Below are 25,735 nucleotides of genomic sequence, written 5' to 3'. Positions count from 1 at the left end.
AAGGAATGCGACAGCTGAAGCCCATATCTTGCATACGTCGGTGCGTGGTGGTTCTTGAAGCACTGACTCCAGCCGCAGTCCACTCTTTGTGGATCTCCCTGACATTTTTGAATCGGTTTTGTTTGACAATCCTCTCCAGGGCGCGGTTATCCCTCTTGCTTGTACACTTTTTTCTACCACATCTTTGTCTTCCCTTCGCCTCTCTATTAATGTGCTTGGACACAGAGCTCTGGGAACATCCAACCTCTTTGGCAATGACCTTTTGTGTCTTGCCCTCCTTCTTTATAGTATCAATGGTCATCTTTTGGACAGTTGTCAAGTCAGCAGTCTTCCCCATGATTGTGTGTCATACAGAATCAAAACGAGAGACCATTTAAAGGCTTTTCCAGGTGTTTTGAGTTAGTTAGCTAATTAGAGTGTGGCACCAGGTGTCTTCAATATCTGACCTTTTCACCATATTGTAATTTTCCGAGGTATTGAATTTAGGGTTTTCATTGGTTGTCAGCTATTATCATCTCCTTTTTGGCAAAAAAAACACTTGAAATGTATCAGTCTGTTTGGAATGAATGTATACATTCTACAAGTTTGACTTTCTAAATGGAATTAATGAAATAAATCAACTTTTTCATGATATTCTAATAATATGACCAGCACCTGTATATTAACCCAGGTCTGTTATGTCCTCCACAGCTGTCACTTTTGCTTCTTCAGGGGGTCCATTCAGCTTGATGAGAACTCGGCGGTTTCTTCAACAGGTGTCTTGAATCTTCTTTTCATTCCTCTGAATTCTTTCAATCGCAGCATTTATTTTAGTTAGGTGTGCCCTTTAATTGTTTCACATTCCTAGGCACCTCTGTTTTGTGCTTCCTGTTGGCAAGGCCAATAAGGATGTTTGTCTTTTCGGGATCTTTCTGAGGCTAAGTATAGTAAGCACAATGTTCTTACGGTCTATTGTAATCCCTTCACTGTCAAATTACGTGATTACCCGTTGTTCAAGAGTTGGTCATTCAGGAGTTGAAGCAGGATTGTGTAGATGTTCCTCCCCAACAAAACTGGCAACCTCTGTTCATAAGAGCGTTTTATATCAAGCCCTGATATCAACGGGTCATCCATCCTTGAACTGTGCTCCAAGTCATCTATTCATCTTTCCAGTTGTTCAATTTTCTTGTCCCTCTTTTTCAGTTGTTTAATTTCCGCCAGCAATTAATTTAGGCCTCTTTGTCCGATTGAGTTATTACCTGTGACATAAAGCTCAGAGACTTCTTGATTGTTTCAATATCTTCAGCCGGTTTCATTATTGTTAAAATGAAAATTATGCAAAAAGGTATGCAAGCAAGCTTGGTCTCGGCCTTTTTAGCCATTAGCAGAGTTGGTCTGGCTAAAGCAGGGTTGTCAAACCCATTTTAACTCAAGGGCCGCATGAAGGAAAATCTATTCCCACTAGAGATGCGCGGTTTGCGGTCTCATCCGCGGATAAACCGCGGGTCGGGCGGGTGACATGACGAAAAAATATATTTTAATTGGATTCGGGCGGATGGCGGTTGAACTATTCGGAAATATTTGATATATATGGTTCAGGGATCTGTATCCTTTTCCATTCAAAGAGCCATTTAGGACCTGTGTCACAAAGCGAAGAAGACAATAGGAGACGCAAACATTCTCTAGATTGACTGACAGTAGTCACCCAGTTAATAAGTATTAGGGCGTGCTATGAAGCCATGGGCTTTGACGCCTTCTACAGCATGTACGATCTGCTTATCAGTCCAGCAATATGTTGTGTGTGGCTTCCTCATACACACACACACGACTGCAAGGCATACTGGGTGACACAGAGTACACTAATGGTTGTGATATAAACAATTTTAACACTCTTAGTAATATGCGCCACACTGTGAAGCCACACCAAACAAGAATGACAAACACATTTGGGATCCCCTCCTCCCAGTAACACAAAATAAACGCAACACAACAAATACCCAGAATTATTTGCATCCATGACACATCCTGACTATTTTATACACCCCGCTAGCAGCAAACTTCAAATTGTTGTCTTTTCTTTGTCTAACTTTGGTCAGAAATAGAACAAGTACATTCTGAAAATGTGGATACTACAAACAATTTTCTTGGGAGAATTGACTTGGGTTGAAAACTCTGAGGAAAAAATTGGTGCATTTTCTCAGTATTTTTACAAAGCCATTAAATTTTAATGACATCCTGTTTAGCATTTTATCGTTGGCAGTTTATTGAAAATGTTTGGAAAAGCAACCGATTGTTTCCACGAAATGCCACTGTGGAGAGGCGGAGCCGGCAGTCAGACAGCGAAGCAGGGCACACCGTAGCCCGTTGCAAGATGGCGGCAAGGAGGCGTGGCCGGCAGTCCGACAGCGAGGCAGGGCACGGTGGAGCCCGGCCTAAGATGGCGGCGAGGGGGCGTGGACGGCGAGTGAGTGGCGAGGCGGTGCGCGCCGGGAGCGACACCGCAATCGAGGCCGCAATCATTATCAGGTGCGCGGGTCGCCCACCTGGGCACAGTTAAATAATTCTCTCGCATTCTGTAAAAGGGTGACAGCCGGAAACGTGGGGGAGGAAGACGGAGCGAAAAGACTGAGCAAGAGAGAAGCGGATGCCGAGCGAGAGAGACGCAGAGCGCAAGGAAGACGAAATCGCAAAAAGCTGAAAAGCTGGAGCGGAACAGCGAGCAGCAGACGGAAAGGCTGAAAAGCAACTCGGCAAGAGACACATTCTTTGAAATAAAGAAGTCTAAACCTGCTGGCCATTATGTCCTTCCTTGACGGTCCCTGGAACCCACACGACGACAGCTTGAGTCTGTCACAGCCACATTGGTGAAATCCGCATATTGCCACAACACATTTTTTTACATCTATCCATCCATTTTTTACCGCTTGTTCATTTAGGGGTCGCGGGGGGTACACCCTGGACAAGTTGCCACCTCATCGCATGGCCAACTCAGACAGACAACATTCGCACACTAGGGCCAATTTAGTGTTGCCAATCAACCTATCCCCAGGTGCATGTTTTTGGAGGTGGGAGGAAGCCGGAGTACCCGAAGGGAACCCACGCAGTCACGGGGAAAACATGCAAACTCCACACAGAAATATCCCGTGCCCGGGATTGAAGTCAGGACTATTCAGGACCTTCGTATTGTGAGGCACATGCACTAACCCCTGTTCCACCGTGCTGCCCATTCATTATTATAATCAAACATGGTGTCAGTTACCTTTGTTCCGTGTCTATATTCTTGTCTTTGTGTTTCTTAGATGTTTCATAGTGCCTTCTTCGATTTTATTATTTCATTACAGCCACACTTTCTCCCCACAGAAGACACAGGTTCTAATACAAATCAAATACCATCCCAGGGCCATAGATAATTAATTCGTGGGCTGGATATAGCCTGCCGGCCTTGACTGTGACACCTAGGGGTTAAAGGTAGCTCACATCACCAGGTGCTGTGACAGCTGCTGGGACCTAAAAACGGCATACATCCTTTTCAGAGTCAATTTTCCTGACAAGAAAGCTTTAAGTTGGTCAGGTTGCATGGGCATCTTTTCAGCCCCCCCCCCCATATTTTCTGCTCATTTCCAAAAAGCAGTCAGGAAAACAGGATGTTTCCTCTGCAAGTAGTCCAACAATCAGCCGTGTGAATGTGAAAAAAAAAACAACTAAGGTTTCTCGATCACACATCACTCTAACACAGTGGTTCTTAACCTGAGGGTTCGGTGAGTCGGCCTCAGGGGTTCGGCGGAGGTCAAAACACACCCGACTCATCGTGTAAATACAAACTTCTCCCTATCGGCGTATTACGGATACGGCAACAGATGACTGATTTGCAGGTGTGTAATTTGTTGTGAGTTTATGCACTGTGTTGGCTTTGTTGTTTGAAGAAGGTGATGTTCATGCACGTTTCATTTTGTGCACCAGTAAAAAAACAGGGTAACACTTTAGTATGGGGAACATATTCACCATTAATTAGTTGCTTATTATCATCCAAAGTAGTAACATTTTGGATCTTAACTAGCCATTATTAAGGCCTTATTATAACCGTAACCCTCTAACACTGACCCTAACCCTAACCAAATAACTCTAAATTAAGTCTTTATTACTTAGAATATGTTCCCCTAGTGTCCAAATAACTCTAAATTGGTCATGATCTGTGGTCTGGATTATGTTTGTTATTTTTTGTTAGTTTTTGGACTTTTTTAGTTCCTGTTTGCGCTTCCTTATTTTGTTTGGTTACCATGCCGACTTATGATCATTCTGTCATAAAGGAGAGGTCGCAGCTTACTGCAAGGTTTGTTCTCCCGGGATGCAAATGGACTATTCCGGACAAGGCTTGCAGGTAGGAACATATTTATTAACTCGATAAATCTTGGCAGGGCATGAGGTAAACAAACAAACTATGGCGTGGAACAAACACAAAACTGTGGCATGAAACAAACAAACAAGCTATGGCTTCGGACAAACACGAAACTGTGGCAAGAAATAAACAAGACTTACGTGGACACGGCATGAATCGAGCAACACGAACTGTGGTATCGCATGAAAACAAGCAATGACGCCAGGCCGACTGACTGGCAAAGACAGGCTTAAATAAGGGTCTCGATTGGAAACGGGTGCGCGGCCCGAACACCAGAGATAGGTGAAAATCATAAGTCGGCATGGTAACCAAACAAAAGAGGGAGCGCAAACAGGAACTAAAAGAGTCCAAAAACTAACAAAAAAATAAACATAATACAGACCACAGATCATGACAAAATTAAGTCTTTGATACTTGGAATATGTTTCCTGCACTAAAGTGTAACCAAAAACATATTACTTTGTCTTGAATTAAAGAACTAAAGAAGAGTTTGGTGAATTCGCATACGAACCTGGTGGGGTTCAGTACCTCCAACAAGGTTAAGGACCACTGCTCTAACATGATGCACACCGCAACGTTGACACAGATTAGGAGTTTATTCACACATTAAATACTACAGTGGGTAATGTAGTTCAGAAACCTTTGAACAGCGCTGCCATTAGAATGACACACAACCAACAAAAGACGACAGTGAAACTCGTTTCTTTGCCATTATATAAAAATAGTGTTGCTACAAAAGTATAAATTAGGCTTACTAATAAGACAACTCAGATCGGAATCTACACAGGAGTCGGCAAAAATAAAACAAAGAAAAGAGAGAAATCATGTGGCGTCAAACAGTAGATTAAAGAAGAAATGCCTGTAAAGTAGAACAAAAAGCAACACACGTTTCTTAACCTGATTCGATAATGCATGATGAAAACATCTCCGTGTTAGCATACTATAGTTGTTTGTACAGTTGAAGTTTAAATAACTTAAAATCCTGACAAAGAATAAAACTTAGAGGATTCCCATTGGCTAACAGTATTTAAGTTGTGTTATTATTCTATCATATCAAAAACCTTATTTTTGTTTAAATGCTACTGTAGAAAAAAGAGGTATAATGTTATCACCGGTGCTCCCTACTGTGTCTCTGAAATGACGGCGCCCCCTTGTGGCATAAAAACAGCAGTTCTCCTGTATGTACTGTACATAATAATACATCCTCGGGAAAAAAAATGGATAATCTCAACGTATTCAGCAGTACCTCACCTACTTCCACCGAGGTTCGAATTCAGTCGTCCGACATGAAAAAAATTTAAAAACACACTGGCTTTCAACTTTATAATAGAATTATTACTCTAATTAATAAAAGCATGCATAATTAGCTTAAGATAGAATTTTCGTCGAAGCAACGCGATGGACGCTCATTCTTGGGTGACGCTGGCATTTTGTCCCAGAGCATATCCTATTTAAAATACATTATTTAAAAACACAATTGGAAATCCCTTCATCTATTTCTTCAAAGCAGAAAAAAAAAAAAATTAACTTGATTTGGTTTCTTTTCGATCAAACCAACGCAGTTTTTTTTTATATCAGCAAATTTTTTTGTGATAACCGTCCATCCATTTCCTACCGCTTGTCATACTATCTACAAAATATTTGAAACGACTCAAAAGATCAGTGATCTTCAGAATGCAAATAATCACAAAAAATAATCAATTGAGTCGATTAATTCAAGGAAGAGTCATAATTTGAGTGCACTGCTTGGCTGCAACCAGCCGGGGTGCTGTTGGTTCAGTCTTAACTCGTATTTATGTGGTAATACACCTAAAAATAAAAAGGTATTTTTGTGGAGAAAAATACCAACCTTAGTATTGTTTTCCTATCTAAAATTACCAAACATAATATAGTTTTTTTTTTACTCATTTTCTAGTTTTTGTCTAATCAAGAAACTTAAGTCAAATGCCCATCCCTAACCACAAAATCATGCTCATATTAAATGGCAAAAGTTTAACATGACATGATTGAAAAATATATATTCAAATATTGAATGGTAAAAAAAAATCAGTGTATGTTTTAGTAACCTACAATCTAAATAAAACATTCATGAATATTGATAGTAAAAAAAAAAATGGATGCGTATTGTTAGCGGGATACACCCAAATATTTTTTAAATTTTTCCAATATTTAAATATAAAATAAATCCAGATGTGTGTCTTATTAAGTAACACCACAGGCATAAAAAAAACACTTATCAAGTAAATACAGGTGTTCATGTTGCAGGCCTACATTTGACCACTGGAGGGAGCTGTTTCCCAGTCAGTGGTAACATGCTTTAGCAAAAAATAAATGGAGGCTGCTGAAAAGGCAATGAATTACTAACATCAAGGCATGTTTTTGTGGTTACCTGTTGGGTAAAACAAGAGAAAATAAAGGATTTAAAGCCATTAGGAATCAAATTGACCATTCTTTCGAGCCATTTAAGGAGGTATGAGCTTGCAAGACATGTACGTTAGAATCTGTTTAAATTGACTTCATTAGTGTTGACCTAAATTCTGTCTCATGCTGGAACCACAATTTGTTTGTTACAAATGTCCAGTAATGAAAGTCAGTGGAACAAAGAGCTGGCGAAAAACTCGTTCCTGAGAGAGATTTCCGCGTTTTGATTTCCAAAAAATAACGCGATAGACAGCAGGAGCAGCGTGTCGGCCAACAGTCGAGTTTTTGAAGATTCGGTCGCGTGCCGTTTGTGACACAATGTAGCTTATTGCCGTGATAAATCAACATGTGAGGCCTACTTAAGGAAGACTATGTTTGAGGACAAACAACTAACAAGCTTTCTACGAGTAGAGTAGGCGAAAAGAAAGTTACAGTAGCTCAAGTAATGTTACTGGCTAGAGTTCAAATGAACAATTGTTAGCTTGCTAAAACTGCAGTGTGGTTTTAATATATTACAAGTTTCGACGTGAAAATTAGACGCAAAAGTGTTTCTTCTCTGTGCAAGCCAAGCTTGTGTGTGACGTGCACATGTGACGAGGTAACGGGGAAAAAAAGATAATTGGAAGAAGGTTTTTATAAGAGTGTAAGGCTGGATTTACACTACATGGTTCAAGTCACACAATCTCGATTTCTCAGATATTTCCAATATGGGTCTGGAAAACACATTGTCCTTGCAGGAATAAGATGTATACTCGTTGTCTGATTGAACCTGTCAAATGTAAATCATCGGAATACAGTAAAGCAACAAAAAACACACCTATGAATATAAAAAAACACCTGGGGTAAATTAAAACTGCTGCAAAAGCATAAGCCATTCAATTCAGTCTAAATACCGTACATTACAGACTATAAATTAGGTGAAAACGTTGTACAGTCGTCTCTCATTAAATGTGGTTGATTGGTTGCAAACATAACCGCGATAAAATAATTTCCGTTTAAGTACGAATTATTTAATACAAAGCCAATATTTTCATAGGTATAGCATAAAAAACGTGTTTTTGGCCATCTATATACAGTTTTCAACATGATGAGAGAACTCTAGACGTTAAATAACACCCTTTGGTCATCTTTAAGCTCTTTGAATCCAATATAGTCATGTTGCCTGAAGCTGAGCCAATCAGTGGTCATGATATGGAACAGCACACTTTGATTGGTTCAGTCTCCTCGAGTGGTCAATACTAGTGCAATGTCGATATTCTTAGCTTATCTGGCCATTTATATGTTTGGAAAATTGAAAAATACAAAACACATGCAAGTTGTAGTGAAGCCACAATATTTGACGCACAATGTGGCGAGGCACGACTGTAATGACTGACTTTGTTTAAATCATCAGACTTCAAAGGGCGGCACGCCATTTCTGAAACGCATCCTATCGAAAAAGATCAAATTAAAAAAACAAAGGAATAAAAGACAGCATAACATAGGATTGATTTAAAGGCTTCATCAAAATAACCCTTCAATTTGTCAGTATAAGTAAGGAAATGTGTGGACACCCCAGATTTAAAGAGGACCTTTTACGCAAAACCAACTTTTTTACGCAACGGAATCTGTTTTTGTGTATTCGGGATCTCGAACATTTAAAATCAAACCATGGAGGCATGGCTGATATTTTTATAAAACAATTTTGTCTTCCTTAAAACTTCTCCAAACTAGCCTTTTGGAATTTTCCCTTTTTTGGCTTTTTTTTTTTTACCAATTGTAAAGTCAGCCGATATCTCCATATATGGTCGAAATTTGCCCTAAGATATTTGCGCGAGTCCGTCATTTTAGTCCGAATTTGTAATCAATAAGCACCTTCTTTTTTTTTAATCATCTTGATGTGGGTCGTTCCTCCATCCCATTTCCATTTGTAATTTAAAGCAGTGTATACCATATTTTTCGGACTACAAGTCGCAGTTTTTTTCATAGTTTGGCCGGGGGTGCGACTTATACTCAGGAACGACTTATGTGTGCAATTATTACCGTAAAATATCAAATAATATTATTTAGCTCATTCACGTAAGAGACTAGACGTATAAGATTTCATCGGATTTAGCAATTGGGAGTGACAGATTGTTTGGTAAACGTATCGCATGTTCTATATGTTATAGTTATTTAAATAACTCTAACCATAATATGTTACGTTAACATACCAGGCACCTTCTCATTTGGTTATTTATGCGTCAAATAACGTACACTTATTCAGCCTGTTGTTCACTATTCTTTATTTATTTCAAATTGCCTTTCAAATGTCTATTCTTAGTGTTGGGTTTTATTAAATACATTTCCCCCAAAAATGTGACTTATACTCCAGCGCGACTTATATATGTTGTTTTCCTTCTTTATTGTGCATTTTCGGCAGGTGCGACTTAAACTCCAGAGCGACTTATACTTTGAAAAATACGGTAGTTCTAACTTAGATCTGACAGTAGACTCCCTTTCAAAGCACTAAAAACTGCAACATGGCAATCGGGGAGAAGACGCTGTCGAAGTGGAGGTACGTAAATAAGACCGCCCACAGAAAGGCGCATTCTGAAGAGACTACCAAAAAGCGGCTTGAAGATGGTCCGTAAAAGATAATCAAATGTAAGATTTTGACCAAAAAACCACATTACACAAAAGTGTTTTACATTTAGAAAAAAATCATAGTATGACCCCTTTGATCCAAGGGCAGCCCAAGCAAAGTAAACATACAACTTTTAATCTGCTTAACGCGGTTTGTTTAAAACAAACAAAAAAAAGTGTTGACTTCAAACTGCAGTGTAAATCCAGACTAGCTTGTAATGTGCGCTTTTAACCCCTTTGAAGGAAAAAAAGGTTTAGCAGGTTTCGTTGAGGTTGTAGAGAATTCCAAACAGATCTCGCGAAAGGCAGTGAATATTCAGACTATTTTCTTCTACAGTATTGTTGAGGTTTACTGACCTTCCCCGCCGTCCCATAACAGCATGTAGCCTTTAAAGCGGTTTCCTTTTTAGGCTAGACAATGATTATTGGAGTTACCGATATGCTGAACATCTTCGTGTGAAATACAGAAAGTGAAAAGCTGTGTTGTAACAGCTGCTTGCAACCTAGCACGTACACATCTATACCTTTACACCCGGTCTAAGCCTAATTAAATAAAAGTCCCTGGCTGAGGGTTGGGGGGGGTCAAGGTTTGGTTGGTTAGCCCATGTTAGAGCGAAGGAAAATGAGTTTGTTCATTTCTTCTGCGGTTACCTGCTGCCTCCTTTTCATGGCCAGGCTTTGCTCGCACACCATCACGCATTCGCTGCGTATGCCCACGGCGGGCACAGCTAGGAGCCACAGCGCCAGGCGGGCCAGCCTGGGGAACTTGTCGCCCACTGTGGAGCTCCAGTACTGGAAGAGATCGGTGGTGCCCTGGAGCAGAGGCTCCGCCAGGTACTGGAAGATCTCCTGTCGGACTTTGCTTTGACTCTCGTCGTTAGCGGACACTGACGCCATGGCCGTGCCGCCGTTGTTGCCGGCGCCCTCCACGCGGGTTATTTTAGGCATCGGTGGGCCGTCAGTTTCCCGTTCCTCGCCGCACGAGCCACTGGTGCTGGTTATACACCCGTCCTTGGATTCAGCAGCAAGTTCGCACGCTCGAGAGATGATATCCTCGTGTTGGTAAGTCGGGACCAAACGGAGCTTGAGCTGAGGATCCAAAACCATTGCCACTTGGTGGGCTCGCTCAACCTGGAAGTAGGACATGGTCATCATTATGCGAGTATATTTATGAAAGGACAGATTTGTAGTTTTTAAATTGTGTGTAGTAAATTGCTTTGTGTAGGCAAAATTAGGTGAACTATTTGGCTGTAATCAGCAGAGGCATGTTTGAGTAATTCTCAACTACAAGCATATGAGCACCCTTTGAGAAAAAAAAAAGAAAACCGGCAAAAAAAAAAGAAAAAAAAGAGGAATATTATTAGGCATACTCGAAAATCAGGCATGTGATTTGACCACAATGAAAAAGACCGAAAAAAAAATTTCGGGGGTCCAAGGCGCTGCCCTGGTGGGGGGGCAAGGGTCGAAGCTCCTGGTTTTTCACCAATTTAACATGCTAAAATTAACAAAGACAGCACCATTTGAAGAAAATATTTTACTGTTTAAAGACATGAAAACATAATTTTTGAACATATTGGAAATCATTCTATCATTACTATTAGTCAGATATTGTATACATGGGGTAAAAAAAATGATCAGTGGTGTAACAGTTTTGCCAAGATTTATTATTATACAAAATATATTTCAAAAATTAGACAATTACATGATATATGCTATCAGAAAGTAGCATAAATTGTAAAATACATAACCACTAATAACAATTCACAGTTTTAATGTATATGCTTAATTGCCTACAAGTTTAGTTATAAATATAACAAAATACCTAAATTAAACATTTCATTCTTTGACAAAATAGGGATATAAATTTATGAAAATAATTAAACATGTTTAGTATTGTTTACTCATATTTCAAAATAGGAAATAATAATAATGTGAGGACACTGACATATTGCATGAAACAAGTGGGAAAATATTTACCTTCAAGATTATTACACCGCTGACAATGTTGTTTTAAGAGACTACATAAGAACTTCCATCCATCCATCCATTTTCTACCGCTTATTCCCTTTCGGAGTCGCGGGGGGCGCTGGCGCCTATCTGAGCTACAATCGGGCGGAAGGCAGGGTACACCCTGGACAAGTCGCCAATATTACAAAATAGTATTATCTGCAAATTTCTTTCAAAAAAATTGTTAACTGGAATCAATAATGAGACTCTTTGAATTTCTGTAATTTCATAAAATATTTTCACGTGGCTTTTTATTTTTAGAAAAACCCATTTATATTTCGCAAAGCAATAATTGGTTAATATTTAAAACAAACATGCGTATTTCGCAAGAAAATATTTTAAATTTTTTTAGCTTGGCCCTGGGATGAGGTGGCGACTTGTCAAGGGTGTACACCGCCTTCCGCCCGATTGTAGCTGAGATAGGCGCTAGCGCCCCCCGCTACACCAAAAGGGAAAAAGCGTTACAAAATGGATGGATGAATGGATATTTTTTAGCTTACCTCATTATTAACTACCCTGTCTGCAACTGAAGTGGGTTGTTTGGGTGGATCTTTCCTCTCGATGTCTACGGCAGTTGTCGATGCAAACAAAGGATGAAGTCCGTAAGGTTTGCTCACATTCGGTTGACATCTAAAAGTACCAGCTAGTGAAAAGTTCATTTTCCTTGCTTTAAGTTGTTTCATATGTTTTTGGCGTTTCGCATGTACTTCCAAAGCCTTGAAACCTTGTGATCCATAGTCAATATTATCATGACACAAATGCACAAAACTTTTCCGGGACGATCGATTTTCCGAATAAAATCGCCGAACAAAGTCGTAACTTCCTTCATCCCAACAGTATCAGTGATTTCCCTTTCCATCCAGTCCCATCGAAACTTATTTTTGACATGTTTATCAATTTCTTTTACTCGTGAAGCGTCCTTTCTCTCGAGAACCGACATCGTTTACATTTGGAAAATGGCGGTAATAACTTCATCATTCATAACAGATGTCCTGATTTGTCACAAAGAACATATCGACCAATCATCACGCTGGTGCCTATCTCAGCGGAAGGCGGGGTACACCCTGGACAAGTCGCCGCCTCATCACAGGGCCAACACAGATAGACAGACAACATTCAACTACGGCGTAATACAGGGGTGTCAAACTCAAATAAAGAGTGGGCCAAAATTTCAAATGGAACAAAGCCGCGGGCCAAGGTTGAACAAATGAATCTTTTAAGAGGGATCCAAAAATGTTTTGCATTGAATATTGAACAAGCAAGGCTTATATAACTTTATAGTGACATGCAAAGCCGAGTTTCAAATTATCCATCCAGCCATCCATTTCCTACAGCTTGTCCCTTCTGGGGTCGCTGCAGCCTATCTCAGCTGCATTTGGGCGTAAGGCAGTGTACACCCTGGACAAGTCGCCACCTCATCACAGGGCCAACACAGATAGAGAGACAACATGCACATTCGGGCCAATTTAGTGTTTCCAATCAACCTATCAATAATGATTTACAAATATCAATGGCAAATCAAATAAAATTTAAATAAAAATTGGAGGGGGGGGGCAGGTTTGGTGGTAGCGGGGGTGTATATTATAGCATCCCGGAAGAGTTAGTGCTGCAAGGGGTTCTGGGTATTACATATGTTACGGTGCAGATGTTCTCCCGAATTGTGTTTGTCATTCTTGTTTGGTGTGGCTTCACAGTGCGGCGCATATTTGTATCAGTGTTAAAGTTGTTTATAAGGCCACCCCCAGTGTGAACTGTATGGCTGTTGACCAAGTATGCCTTGCATTCATTAGTGTGTGTTAAAGGCGCAGATACTATGTGACTGGGCCGGCACATTGTTTCTATGGCGGAAAACCGGACGTGACAACAGGTTGTAGAGGACGCTACAGGGAGTGCCTTCGAGGCACACCCCCAATATTGTTGTCCGAGTGGAAATCGGGAGAAATTCGGAAGAATTGTTGCCCCGGGAGATTTACGGGAGAGGCAGTGAAATTTCGGGAGGTTTGGCAAATGCGTTGTTAGAGCGGCACCGCCCCTGTATAATACCGAGGCAACAATTCTTAATTTGATATTACCGGTACCTCAAGGGCCAAATGAAATCACACGGCGGGCCAAATTTGGCCCACGGGCCAGAGTTTGACACCCATGGCGTAATGTAAGCTACGTCTCGATTACAAAAGACAATTTTTTTTTTTTTCCCGAGATTAAAAAAGACGGAATTCCGACTTTAAACGGAAAAATCACATGCCTGGAAAATACATTACCTTGAAGTTCTCCTTGAGTGCTTCCAGGAAGTAGTGACAGAGTTTGCTGGCCACGCCCGTTCCAGCTTCTCCAGCTTTGGATGTGAAAAACTTTTCCAGGCGAAGGTAGACAGGAAGTACCTGCTGCAATGTCGGCCTCCTTTGACTGCTGAGCTCCAGCGCTGCCAGGCGCAGAGGAGCCAGCAGACAAGTGAGCGTTCCTAACAAGTGCTTGTTGAGGCCCTGGAGGAGAGGGGCCGTAGACTTGTTGCGCCCGTACGTCTCGCAGATCTGTTCGAAGTGGGAGTTGACCTGCAGGAGAGCCTCAGCCGAACGATCCCAGCAGGGAGGGGTGGGGCACTGGCCGGGGCTGCCCTGTGCTGCGTCCTCTGTGGAGCTTGTGGAGGTGTTGGTGCCCTGCTCCTCGCTGAGGCCCAGTGTGGTGGTGGAGGAGATGTCTCTGCACGTGGCGAGCAGCTCGGCCAGCTCGTGGAGCCCTCGAGCCTGGAGGCTACGCTTCCCCAAGACGGCCTGGACAACGGCACCAAGCGAGCACCCTGCGCAGCGCAAGCAGATCCTCCCGCGTCCGCCGCCTCCAAGCGAGGAAGCCCCGAATCCGGCGGCCCACACGCGGGGCTCTGCCACATACACAGTGCGAATATCTGACATGACAAACTCGGACAGCACATTCTGGACCCAGTGGTGGATCTGCTCCGGCCCCTCCCTCAGCTCCGCCTCCCTTACGCCAAGAACGTAACGTTTCAGTCTCGAGCCCTCCACCTGATAGGCTGTGAGAACGTAGCAGGCATCCGGGCCCGACGTCTGAGAGTGGCACGTCACGGCGATGCCCAGTGAGGCGTTGGAGCCGAGGGCACACGTGACCTTCACTTTCACTTGGTTGTACATGCGAGGCAGCTGGCGCAGCGCCAAGGCACTCATATTGCCCAGGGCGTCGCGGGTGGAGTAGGCTCCATGGCGAGCCCCCGTGTCCACCAGCGTTTGTGCCAGCTTGAGGAAGTCCTTGCTGTTGAGCACGTTGAGCATGTTGAGATCGGAGCACATTACCCGTAAGAGACGCTCGGCCACCTGTAGGCGCTCCTTCTCAGGTAGGCCGTTGTTCTCTGGACGGGAGAAAAGAAACATGTAAATGCTTGGAAAAGGTCGTTTGGCGCCATGTGTTGGTATACAGTAACACAAGACACAAATGTATATGTGGTCTTGGGTTGGTGCTAAACGATATCAGCGATTTATTTGGACACATGGCTATCATAACTCAACACGTGTGTTTGTGAGGGGACAGGTATAGCCGAGCTTTTTAATTTGTGTCCAAAAAAATGTAAAACATTTAGGAGTGGGTATCTTTTGTATTTGAACAGTATGGTATCGATTCCCGGTATGCGGGAATCGATACTGGTACTCCGCGGTGCCAATTTTCTGTACTTTTCAGCAGGGGTCCCCGACATTTTTTGCACCAGGCACCGGTTTAATTTAGACCATATTGTCACGGACTGGCCTTACACGTGTGACAAATAAATACCACATAAAATAAGTGTATAAAAACTATAACACATGCCAACTCTGAATTAGTTGGAGCACTGGACTTATTTTATTGCAATGAGATGGTTGAGTTTATTTCGAACATGCAAGCATACAACATGATACATCACAATTTCCAGTTTCTCTTTTCAACATGTTCGAAAGGCAGTAGGAAGAAGCAGAGCTTATTAAATCCTACCCCTTTTCTTTTACATAACAGTTGCTAAAACTTTTGTTCAATTCCTGTTCTCAATGTATTCACAATATACTCCTTAAGTATCACAATAAAAATAAATAAATAAATAATTGGTGAAGTAAGTTATATTCCATACAATGAGATAAGTAAGGTTATTAAGGTTAATGGTATAAATTATACATCAGTGTACAAAATCAAATTCTTATTGATAAAATACATTTTAATAATGTACAATATATACCATCAATCTCCTGGGGACAGCAGATAGAAATTAGCCTTTGGCTACAATCTGCCATATGTACATATTAAATGTTTAATAATGTGCATTATTTGTCCCATATTCAAAGATAAAACAAATTTAACAAATGGCAACTTCCTATCAGGAGTTTTTTATATATGTATGAACAAGCTTTTTAGCGTCAACTCGGACAGGCAAAAGTTAATTCGGAGAAAATGTGGTTACTTATAAATGTTATGTTTCTGTGTGGCCCGGTAGTAAATACGTCAAAGACTGGTGTTTGGCCACCACTGCTTTAGAGTGTGTTAAAAATGTTAATTGCTAAATAATACAATTTTTTTTAATGTAACACGACCAGTTGTTATATCGTGTTTCCCTATTACATTTTAAGTCTCAATTGCAACTTTTATATGCTAGACTTTGCATGCAGTTGCAACTCCAATACATTGATGGCAGTAGTGTATAAGCTATGGGGTGTTGCCAAGTCAAGGAGTAGTAGTAGTCTTTGCCATTAAGCTAAATCAGTTTTTGTTGCACCCTTAAAGTGTTTATACTGTAAGTTAAGGATGCACAATTACGCCAAAATTATAATCATGATTAATTTGATTGATATTCTAATCAAGACTACTAACACGATTAATCATTAATTTGAAAACATGAGTATTTATTACACCACCAAAACTCAACTTTAAATATAGTTAAAAGAAAGGATATCAATTAATAATGAATAAACCATTTCAAGTAAATTATGAATAATAATAGTAAGAGTACAATTAAATAAAAACCCCAATATAATAATTAAATTTAGTTTTTCCATTGTAATTGTTTTTAATTCTTTATTATTATTATTTTTACTTTTTACACTTATTTTACCACCATAGAGTATGAGATTTGTTAAAAATGAAATTTAATAAAAAAAAAAATGTAAACGCTAAACTCCTCACATTTATTGGACATTTTTGACCAGTATTTTAGGTGAAAACATAATAATCGTGTAACTGTATCAATAAGTGCTTTGAGTACAATGTACTTTTTTTCAAAGTTCTATTTTGTTAGCACAGTCAGACTGGATGTGGCACACCATGCTATTATTTTGAAGGGCGTAAGTGTGTTGTGCTGTTGTTCTCAGCTTGTTGAGTAAGGAGACAAATTGAGGCTGGATAACAAAAGAGAGCCTCTCAACTTTTGACTGCTGTTCTGTTTGTACATTAATGTTACATTGATGATTTTGATGACAACAGAAGCAGATAAAATGTATTCTGGGTGTACGGATTGTTCTTACTAGCTGTAGCTTTGTAGTTCAGTCGCTATTTTAAGGGGCCGTCTCCACAAAGTGTAATTCAGGACGGGGCAGTTGAGTGTGTCGGGGATAAATGAGCACAATCAGAAACATCATTGTCCCAAACAATTGTTACTTCTCCTTACAATGACAACATTTCACTTATATTTATCTCAGTTTCCCTGAAATTCTGCGTTTAACAGCATATTTTGTTTTGTTGGGCAATTATGTGACTCTGTCCGCGGCTAACTAAATGCGGAAATAAATTGACTTTACTTTTTGTCGAGTTTAGAGATTATTAATTAGGCAAACTAGCGCTTTGTCAAAGAAGTAACAAACATAGTGTGATCCCAAACTTTTAATAGACGTGTTTTGTTTTCTTTTATTCGCTCCTCATGTTTCATCGTCAGAAACTCCAGAATTTGCATGCACGAAAATAAAAAATGTATTAATTGTCCAGCCAGACTGTAAGTACTATACTTATTAGTACCAGCTGTTTCATTGCAACGTACATCTTAGTTGTAGTTTTCATTACCAAATTTGGAAGCGTTGAAATTGCCATGTAAAATTGCTAATGCTAATCAGTGGCCTGTATAAGGCAAAACCAATGAAAATTGTCATCAAACAAGCGCATTTTTGGAAAATTGGAGCCTTCCTTTACAATCAAACCTTTTCTATGAGGCATACTTGTGTTGTTGGCATTACAAATTGTAACATTACTCAAGGCAGTTTGTCTGAGTCGACTAAGTGCGGCTTGAGTGCTTGTTTTGTCACCAAATCTGCGACGTCACAAGCAACAAAGGCATCAAAATATGCCACAATTTGATTTTAACGTGAATTGATACCCGGTAGTACCGGCAGAATTTGGTCTGTGTTTCTAAAAGTACCCTTGTATTAATAGATCAGCATCACAATGCAGTAAGTAAGAACAAACATTTCAAGAACGTACGGCTGACACTGTGGTTTCTCTGGGGGACGCTTTGAGGTTGGATCTGTAGTTTGACTGAGGGGTGGGCGGCCTGAGCCGGAGACGCTCTCCACAGCTGCTCCTGAGGACCCGAAGCTAAGGAGGTTTTTGGAGAGTTGCCTTTGGTGTGGTTCTCGATGTCGGCTGGAGTTGACACAAGTAGGGAGGGAAAAGATCAGCTGTGACAATTTGTCATTGATAAAATACATTTTTAAAAAGCAAGGAAGAAGTGTACAGTATGAGTGTGGTGGTAGAAATAAAAAGCTAAGGATAAACATGAAAAAAACTTAACTCATAGAAAAACATGAATATTTAAACTGTATTTCAAAATCAATTATCGCACTCATATTTGAAAACTTAGTGGTAATCATGAAGCCTTGACGTTTTACAGATTCCCAATCTAAACTGCACATACAGATGCGACAAGTAAAAACATCAATTCCGTATACTAGAATTAAATTGCACAGCTACCCTTTTTAGAACCCTAACTGCTGACCCAGAACCAGATCTGCAACAACCCCCATTAGGACACTCAAGTCAATCAATTCGACGCCTACAACATGCTTGGTCGTACAGACTTACCAAATTGACTATTTGTTTTCGCTGTGGAGCTCAACATGCATTTGTGGTTGTGGACTCACCAGCGTGGGACTGCATGTGCTCCAGCAGGTTGTTGTAGAACTGGAACTGGATGCCACAGGCACCACAAGTGTAGGGTTCTAAAAAATCACAAGGCCCAGAAGAGCAGTGACAAAAACGCTGGCGCTAATGCATCTTAGTCCATCCAGCTGCCTCCATTGTGGCTCTGAGCCGCATGTAGGCCAAAGAATATCAATACTACCAAGGTCTCACTAATTGCTTTTGTCGTTACTTATCGGGGGACAAAAGCACCTGAATGGGAGATGTAGCTGGCAAAAGTTTAAATACTTTGCAGAGTATAAAGTTTGAGTTAATTCAGGCTGGGGCCATACATATACAGTACAGGAACTATATTTGCAACCTCAGTATACCCTCTATCCTAACTCTGGTTTACACAGACTAATAACCACAACATAACAAAAACACAGAAGAGGAGCACCAAAAGACTTCAGGGGATGCGCAGCAGCTTAAGAAAAATAACGAAAAAATTGCTACAGCTACATTGACTAGTCTTGATTTCCTAAAACATTTGTATGGAACATTGTAAAGACATCAAAATTACATTTTTTTAAGGAACTTTTAAGTAAAAAAAAAAATAATAAAAAAATCTGCTTTAAAATTTTGCAAAAACAAAAGAGGCCTGGCAGTAAGTTCTGTGAATTATTAAACTATTTACAGTAGTAGATCATTATTATTTACTATTTTTAGGTTTGTAAAATGAGACTTTAAGTAACCTACAGGAGGAGTGACTAAGTATAATACCGTGTTTTCAAAGCTGAACATAATATTTCAAACATTTTAATATTTAATTTTTAAGTGATTTCATTTATTGAAACCAATAGTTATTTTGAAGTGTAGCTACAACAACAAGGGGTGTCCCGATACAACATTTTCTCTCCCGACACGATATCCTGATTTTAGAGCCATGAGTATTGGACAAAAATGTGTTTTTGTCTTCAAAATTCTACACACAATACCCTGCAGTGATAATGTGAAAATATTTTTTGTGGGAAATTTATTAAAAATAAATAATAAAGAAATACATGTACATAAGTATTCGCAGTCTTTCCTTAATACTTTGTTGATGCATCTTTGGCAGCAATTTCAGCCTCAAGTCTTTTTTAATACGATGCCACAAGCTTGGCACACCTATCTTTGGGCAGTTTTGTCCATTCCTCTCTCCAGCACCTCTAAAGCTCCATCAGGTTAGATGGGATGTGGCTAGCACACACATTTTCAGATTTCTCCAGAGATGATCGGATTTAAGTCTGGGATCTGGCTGGACCACTCATGGACATGTAAGGGTTGTCCTGAAGCCTTTTCCTTTGATACATTGGCTGTGTGTTTCGGGTAGTTGTCCTGCTGAAAGATGAACCATTGCCACAGTCTAAGCTCAATAGCACTCTGGAGCAGGTTTTCATCCAGGATGTCTCTGTACATTGATGCATTCATCTTTCCCTCTATCCTGACTAGACTCCCAAGTTCCTGCCGCTGAAAACCACCCCCACAGCATGATGCTGCCACCACCAAGCTTCACTGTAGGGATGGTATTGGTCTGGTGATGAGCGGTGCCTGGCTTCCTCCAAACATGATGCCTGGCATTCCTCCCTAAGAGTTCAATCTGTGTCTCATCAGACCAGATAACTCTGTTTCACATGGCCTGAGAGTCTTTTAGGCGCTTTTTGGCAAATGTTTACAAAGGAATGGCTTCCGTCTGACCACTCTACCATACAGGCCTGACTTGGGGATTGCTGAAGAGATGGTTGTACTTCTGGAAGCTTTTCCTCTATCCACCGAGGAAAGCTGTAGCTCTGACAGAGTGACCGTCAGGTTTTTGTCACCTCCCCGACTAGGACCCTTCTACCCCGATCGCTCTGTTTAGGCTGCCGGTCAGCTCTAGGAAGAGTCCTGGTGGTTCCAGATGTCTTCTATTTCCGGGAGATGGAGGCCTTTGTGCTCATTGGCAGCAGATACTTTTCTGTACCTTTTCTCAAATTTGTGCCACGAGAGAATCGTGTCTTGGAGGCCTACAGAAAATTAATTTAACTTCATTCTTGGTTTGTGCTCTGCCATGCACTGTCAAGTGTGAGACCATATAAAGTATATAGACAGGTGTGCCTTTCCAAATCATGTCCTAGCAACGGAATTTACCACAGGTAGACATATCAATGATAATCAGTTGAAACAGTATACCCTTCAGTTGACTTTTGAGCTTCATGGCTAAGTCTCTCAATACTTATGTACATGTGATTTCTTTGTTTTTCATATTTTAGTACATTTGCAAAAATATGTAAAAAAATTAAATAAAATAAAAAATATATACTTTTTTACATTGTCATTATGGGGTATTGTGTGTGTAATTTGGAGGACACAAATGAATGTATTCCATTTTGGAATAAGGCTGTAACTAAAGGTGGGGAAAATTATCAATTTTTTTAAGTGTATCGCAATTCGTACATGGACGATTATAGAATCCGTTAGTAAACGTCAATATTCGATATATTTATTGTAAATAAAGTAATGCGGACGGTTCTAAAATTTGACTGACTGTAGTGAGCCACCTCACCTAGAGATCCCACCATCTCATTTATTATCAGGCACTTTATGTTCCAATTTTGCACACATTTTCATTGATTTAAAAATGTGGTAACTATTTTAACTATTTCCTATTACAAATGCACTGTTTTTTTTAAGTTGCAAGTGATAAATGCTTATTTAGTGAACGGAAAAGAAATGTAAAACTGCAATAGTATACATAAATCGAAGCTGCATCAATAATATATTTTTTATCGAATCGTAGGTACTGAATCGTAATCAAATAGTGAGGTGCCCAAAGATTCTTAGGTCTTGCGGTAACATGACAAAATGTGGAAAAAGTGAAGCGATGTGAACACTTTATGGATGCTCTGTATAAGCACGAATCACAGTACATCCATCCATCCATTTTCTACCGCTTATTCCCTTTCAGGGTCACGGGGGGCGCTGGCGCCTATCTCAGCTCCAATCGGGCGGAAGGCGGGGTACACCCTGGACAAGTTGCCACCTCATCGCAGGGCCAACACAGATAAGACAGACCACATTCACACTCACATTCACACACTAGGGCCAATTTAGTGTTGCCAATCAACCTATCCCCAGGTGCATGTCTTTGGAAGTGGGAGGAAGCCGGAGTACCCGGAGGGAACCCACGCTACACAGTACATACTGCAATTATTTTGTAGTGTGAAATGTTACAAAAAGGCTTGATTAAGTCAAATTATTCAAACATAACATGTGTACTGGTATGAAAAAAACTAACCCGTTATTACATTGAATGGACTTATGGTGTCTTTAATTAAATGGAAGTGGAGTGATAATTTGTTGTGCCAATAACTAGTGGTCACAATAATTAAGTTTAACACATGACTCTCATGACACACTTGAATGATCCACACAAGAGGATATTTTTAAATAAACGTCCGACTTAGTTTACATAAGTAATATGCAATTATACCGACTTTATATGTGTTTATATTGACCAATTTCGTATTTTGGGCTACAATATTTTTCAATTAATGACAATTGCTACATACGTCGAGCTTGTTTGCTGTTGTGTACTGTACTTAGCTGTTGGGCAGCTGCCAGATCCTAGTATCTCACAGTATAGCTCGGCATGTTTACCTTTTATAAATTAATTAACTAAAATAAAAGAAAATATCAAACATATGTGCTTAATGAAGGACATTTACCGTAAATGCCAGATTATAAAACGCTATTTTTTTCCCACACTTTGACCTCTTAATTAATTTATGGAGTTTTCTTCGCAGACGGCCTAAATACAAAGTTTGAAAAATAAAGAAAAACAAGCAAATACAATGAGAATGTGTTTTGTCGTTTGTGCAATGGCGCCATCTTTTGGACAAGTTTTCTCAGTGCAGGTACAGCAGAGTCTTTCCATTTAGTGCTTTCAACCAAAAATTGAAAGTGCCGTTCAGTGTTCTCGCCGTCCTTAGCGTTCTGTTCGTATGGATTGTTAATTTACAACTCCTTGCAACGTTTGTAAGTTTTGCAGTATAACTAAAACTGTTTATACTTACTAAATCGTCACGTGTGTGATGTCTATAGGAATATGTTCATGCATATTTGTACATGCTATCCTAAAGTAACGATGCGAGCGTCTTTAGCATTAGCTAATATGCTAACAAACGACGACATTCTTTTTTCAGTTTCGTAAAATCCTCAGTGTACAGGCCAAGACGTCACCCTGGAGTTATTTAGTCTGTTTAGCTTAGCTTCTGCTCTTAGTGTGTCCATGACAATGACCTCTGTTTTGTTTGCTCAGCCATTTTACTGCCGTGGTATAAGCACTGTTTGGAAACAATTAAGGTATGTATTATGTAAATAAACATTTACAGAATCTTTCTGTGTAAATAGTCATTTCGCAACATATATATGGCTAATATATCGGTGCACTCTATAGTCCGGAACATACGGTAGCTGTTAATTGTCCCGCTTTACACAAGTCAACGCGGTGCAAGACCACTTCTAATGGAGCTAATATCAGAGATTTCACATGCAAGCTGATGTCAACCAATTTTTTGGATTTTACTGACGTGTTCCCTGCCTTCCGCCCGAATGCAGCTGATATATGCTCCAGCAGCCCCTGTGACCCCAAAAGGGACAAGCGGTAGTAAATGGATGGATGGATACTGACGTCATGTCCCTCCCATTCAATATGTGTTGTGGTCAAGCTCGCTCAGTTCTCAATGGATATTAGGCGCCAGTCCAATGCTTGAGGTGTTTTCTCGTTCAAATCGCAAAAAGGATAAACGTTTCTTCAGAGTTTATTGGGAGGCAATCCAAAAGGGCGGAAGAGTGCAAGATCTTAAGAAACAACACTCCAGTCCAAGGGAGTACAGTCGAAAAATGCATGAGTTTGCAGTGATCACTTCGTCAAAAGGTTTGTTTGATATACTTTTACCGCTTATCACTTCTCATTTAATTATTATCCGGATATTACCTGCATTTCTTTAACACATGATTGATAACCCTACTCAGTGGCCTAGTGGTTAGAGTGTCCGCCCTGAGATCGGTAGGTTGGGAGTTCAAATCCCGGCCGAGTCATACCAAAGACAATAAAAAAAATGGGAACCATTGCCTCCCTGCTTGGCACTCAGCATCAAGGGTTGGAATTGGGGGTTGAATCAGGATAAATGATTCCCGGGCGTAGCACCGCTGCTGCTCACTGCTCCCCTCACTTCCCAGGGGGTGAACAAGGGGATGGGTCAAATGCAGAGGACAAATTTCACCACACCTAGTTTGTGTGTGACAATCATTGGTACTTTAAGTGTTTTCGAAAAGCACCAACTCGGTGGGTCTAAAGAAAATAAGGCAAATGTCAGCAAAAACTAAACGGGTTAAGCTTTTACCAAAGGCGGCAATCATAAATGAAGCATTCAGCACATATACAATGTTGACATCTACAGTTATTTTTTGATAAAGATCAAAACATCGCGTTACTCAAAAACATATTACTCCTAAACAGCGCGTGCAACACCAACAAGTAGACGCAAAGTTATATGAGGAAATGCAACTTTACCTGGGCAAAAACAACACATATTTATCCGGGAGAGTCTTGATACCAATTTCCCTGACCCAGCCAAACACAAAGAAGTTGTAGACCTCCATGCTTTTCTAAGTTTTCACGTGTTTTGGTCGTGCAGAATGATGTCTGGAGTTATAGTTCCATATGTCTGGGAACGCGAACGACGTATAATCCTTAATATCATTCGGCAATTTTTTTTTTTTTTTTTTTATTGCATTGCATAGTTTGATTAATTTGTCTGTATCTGCTTTTTGAGGGAACATTTAAGCTTATTTTGTACTTCGATAGCTTGCTATACAACAGCCATCTTGGCTTCGTTGACCACCAATGGTTTTTACTTACGGGAAGAAGTCAAGTGTCGGAATACAAGCAATACTTGTTTTTTTGTTGTTGTTGATATTGCACCGATATCCGATATTGTAATCGAATCGGGACACCACAAACAACAATACCACTAATAGCTAAAACATAACATTCTGCCATGGCACATGGGCATATTCTAAAAACTAAAATTAATTATTAATGAGATTATTAAATATCCCACCAATTTGCTTTGTCACTTAATAAAATATAAACTAGATCTAATGCAGAAAATGTATAAATACGGCCCTATGCATTATTAATTTTTGCAGTATGCAGCCCTCGCTGGTGTAGCGCATTTTGGTAGTTGATTTACAAAATGGCCACCTATTTTTTTATGTGCTCTGAACAGCACTTTGTCCTTTTTTAACATGAATACACTTCCATGCCTTTTGGAAAGGGTAAAATCTATTAAAATGAGTGGCAACTTAACGACTTATGGAAAATACGGGTCCCTAGTGGAGTGCAATTGAGACCCCTGATTTAGAGTATTTATATCAGGGAGTAAAAAGATGCCCCCCTTTTTATGTTCTCTGAGGCTCACACTTAAAAAAAGCTCTGATCGAAGCGTTCTCCAAATGTATAATAAACCTAATGTGCATCCTTTTAAATAGAATGGTGATGAAAGTGAATGCAGCATGATGAGAAGCACAATGGCTCGCACAGAAATAAAAGTGACATGAAATGGAGAGAGAGCTGCTGCGTGCGCATAATGTAATTTGTTTATAGCCAAAAGGTGGGGTCGTGTGTGTGTGTTTGTGTGTGTACAGGCGCTGGGGGTGTGACTTACTCTGAGGTGTAGAGAAGGAAGTAGCCACCAGAGGGCTCGGAGTTCCTATGAACAGGAGGATGTGAGTTACAGTATATACTGGTAGATGCACGGAAATACTACAATAGCAGTTTGATGACTTCCTTGTGAAAAAAAATGTGTCTTGTTACAAGAAACAATGTGCCATCAATGTTATGCAAATTGCATACAACAAAGTAAGCATTAGGATAAGGGGAGTACAGCCACTCCCATCTTTGAAATATGAACAAAGCAGGACATACACAATAGAGTATAGGGAGGCAGGTTGAAAAAAATAAACCTCTTCAAAGTCTTTTTGACAAACACAAAATAAAAATTCGGGCTACAAACACGAGCATAAAAAGACTCACCACTTGAGTTCTGCGAACTGTTTGTGTCCACCAGACTCGATTGTAATGCGTTCTCCAATTTCCGTCTGAAGTGAACGTCTGTGTAAAGTGCAAAAAACAGGAGAGACACTACAGTAATCAGCATGAGGTAT

The 25,735-nt window shown here is 40.2% G+C and overlaps 1 protein-coding gene across 5 annotated transcripts in view; it reads right to left on the bottom strand.

Annotated features, from left to right (window-relative positions):
- Positions 1-4,952: 4,952 nt before the first annotated feature.
- znf618 (zinc finger protein 618) overlaps positions 4,953-25,735 on the bottom strand; it is a 75,291-nt gene continuing 54,508 nt past the window's right edge. For 4 of the 5 annotated variants that reach the window (XM_061876402.1, XM_061876400.1, XM_061876403.1 and 1 more), the window contains 6 exons: positions 25,605-25,682; positions 25,237-25,281; positions 18,505-18,582; positions 17,846-18,007; positions 13,669-14,768; positions 4,953-10,531 (listed from right to left, as the gene is read on the bottom strand). In XM_061876402.1, coding sequence (XP_061732386.1) covers positions 9,998-10,531; positions 13,669-14,768; positions 17,846-18,007; positions 18,505-18,582; positions 25,237-25,281; positions 25,605-25,682 — 1,997 coding nt within the window. In that variant the 3' untranslated portion in view covers positions 4,953-9,997. The remainder of the gene's footprint in view (positions 10,532-13,668; positions 14,769-17,845; positions 18,008-18,504; positions 18,583-25,236; positions 25,282-25,604; positions 25,683-25,735) is intronic. The other variant, XM_061876404.1, reaches the window with a different exon arrangement.

Source organism: Nerophis ophidion, linkage group LG17 (genome assembly GCF_033978795.1).
Source record: "Nerophis ophidion isolate RoL-2023_Sa linkage group LG17, RoL_Noph_v1.0, whole genome shotgun sequence".
NCBI classification, from domain to species: domain Eukaryota; kingdom Metazoa; phylum Chordata; class Actinopteri; order Syngnathiformes; family Syngnathidae; genus Nerophis; species Nerophis ophidion.
This window is presented reverse-complemented; position numbering and strand designations above follow the sequence as displayed.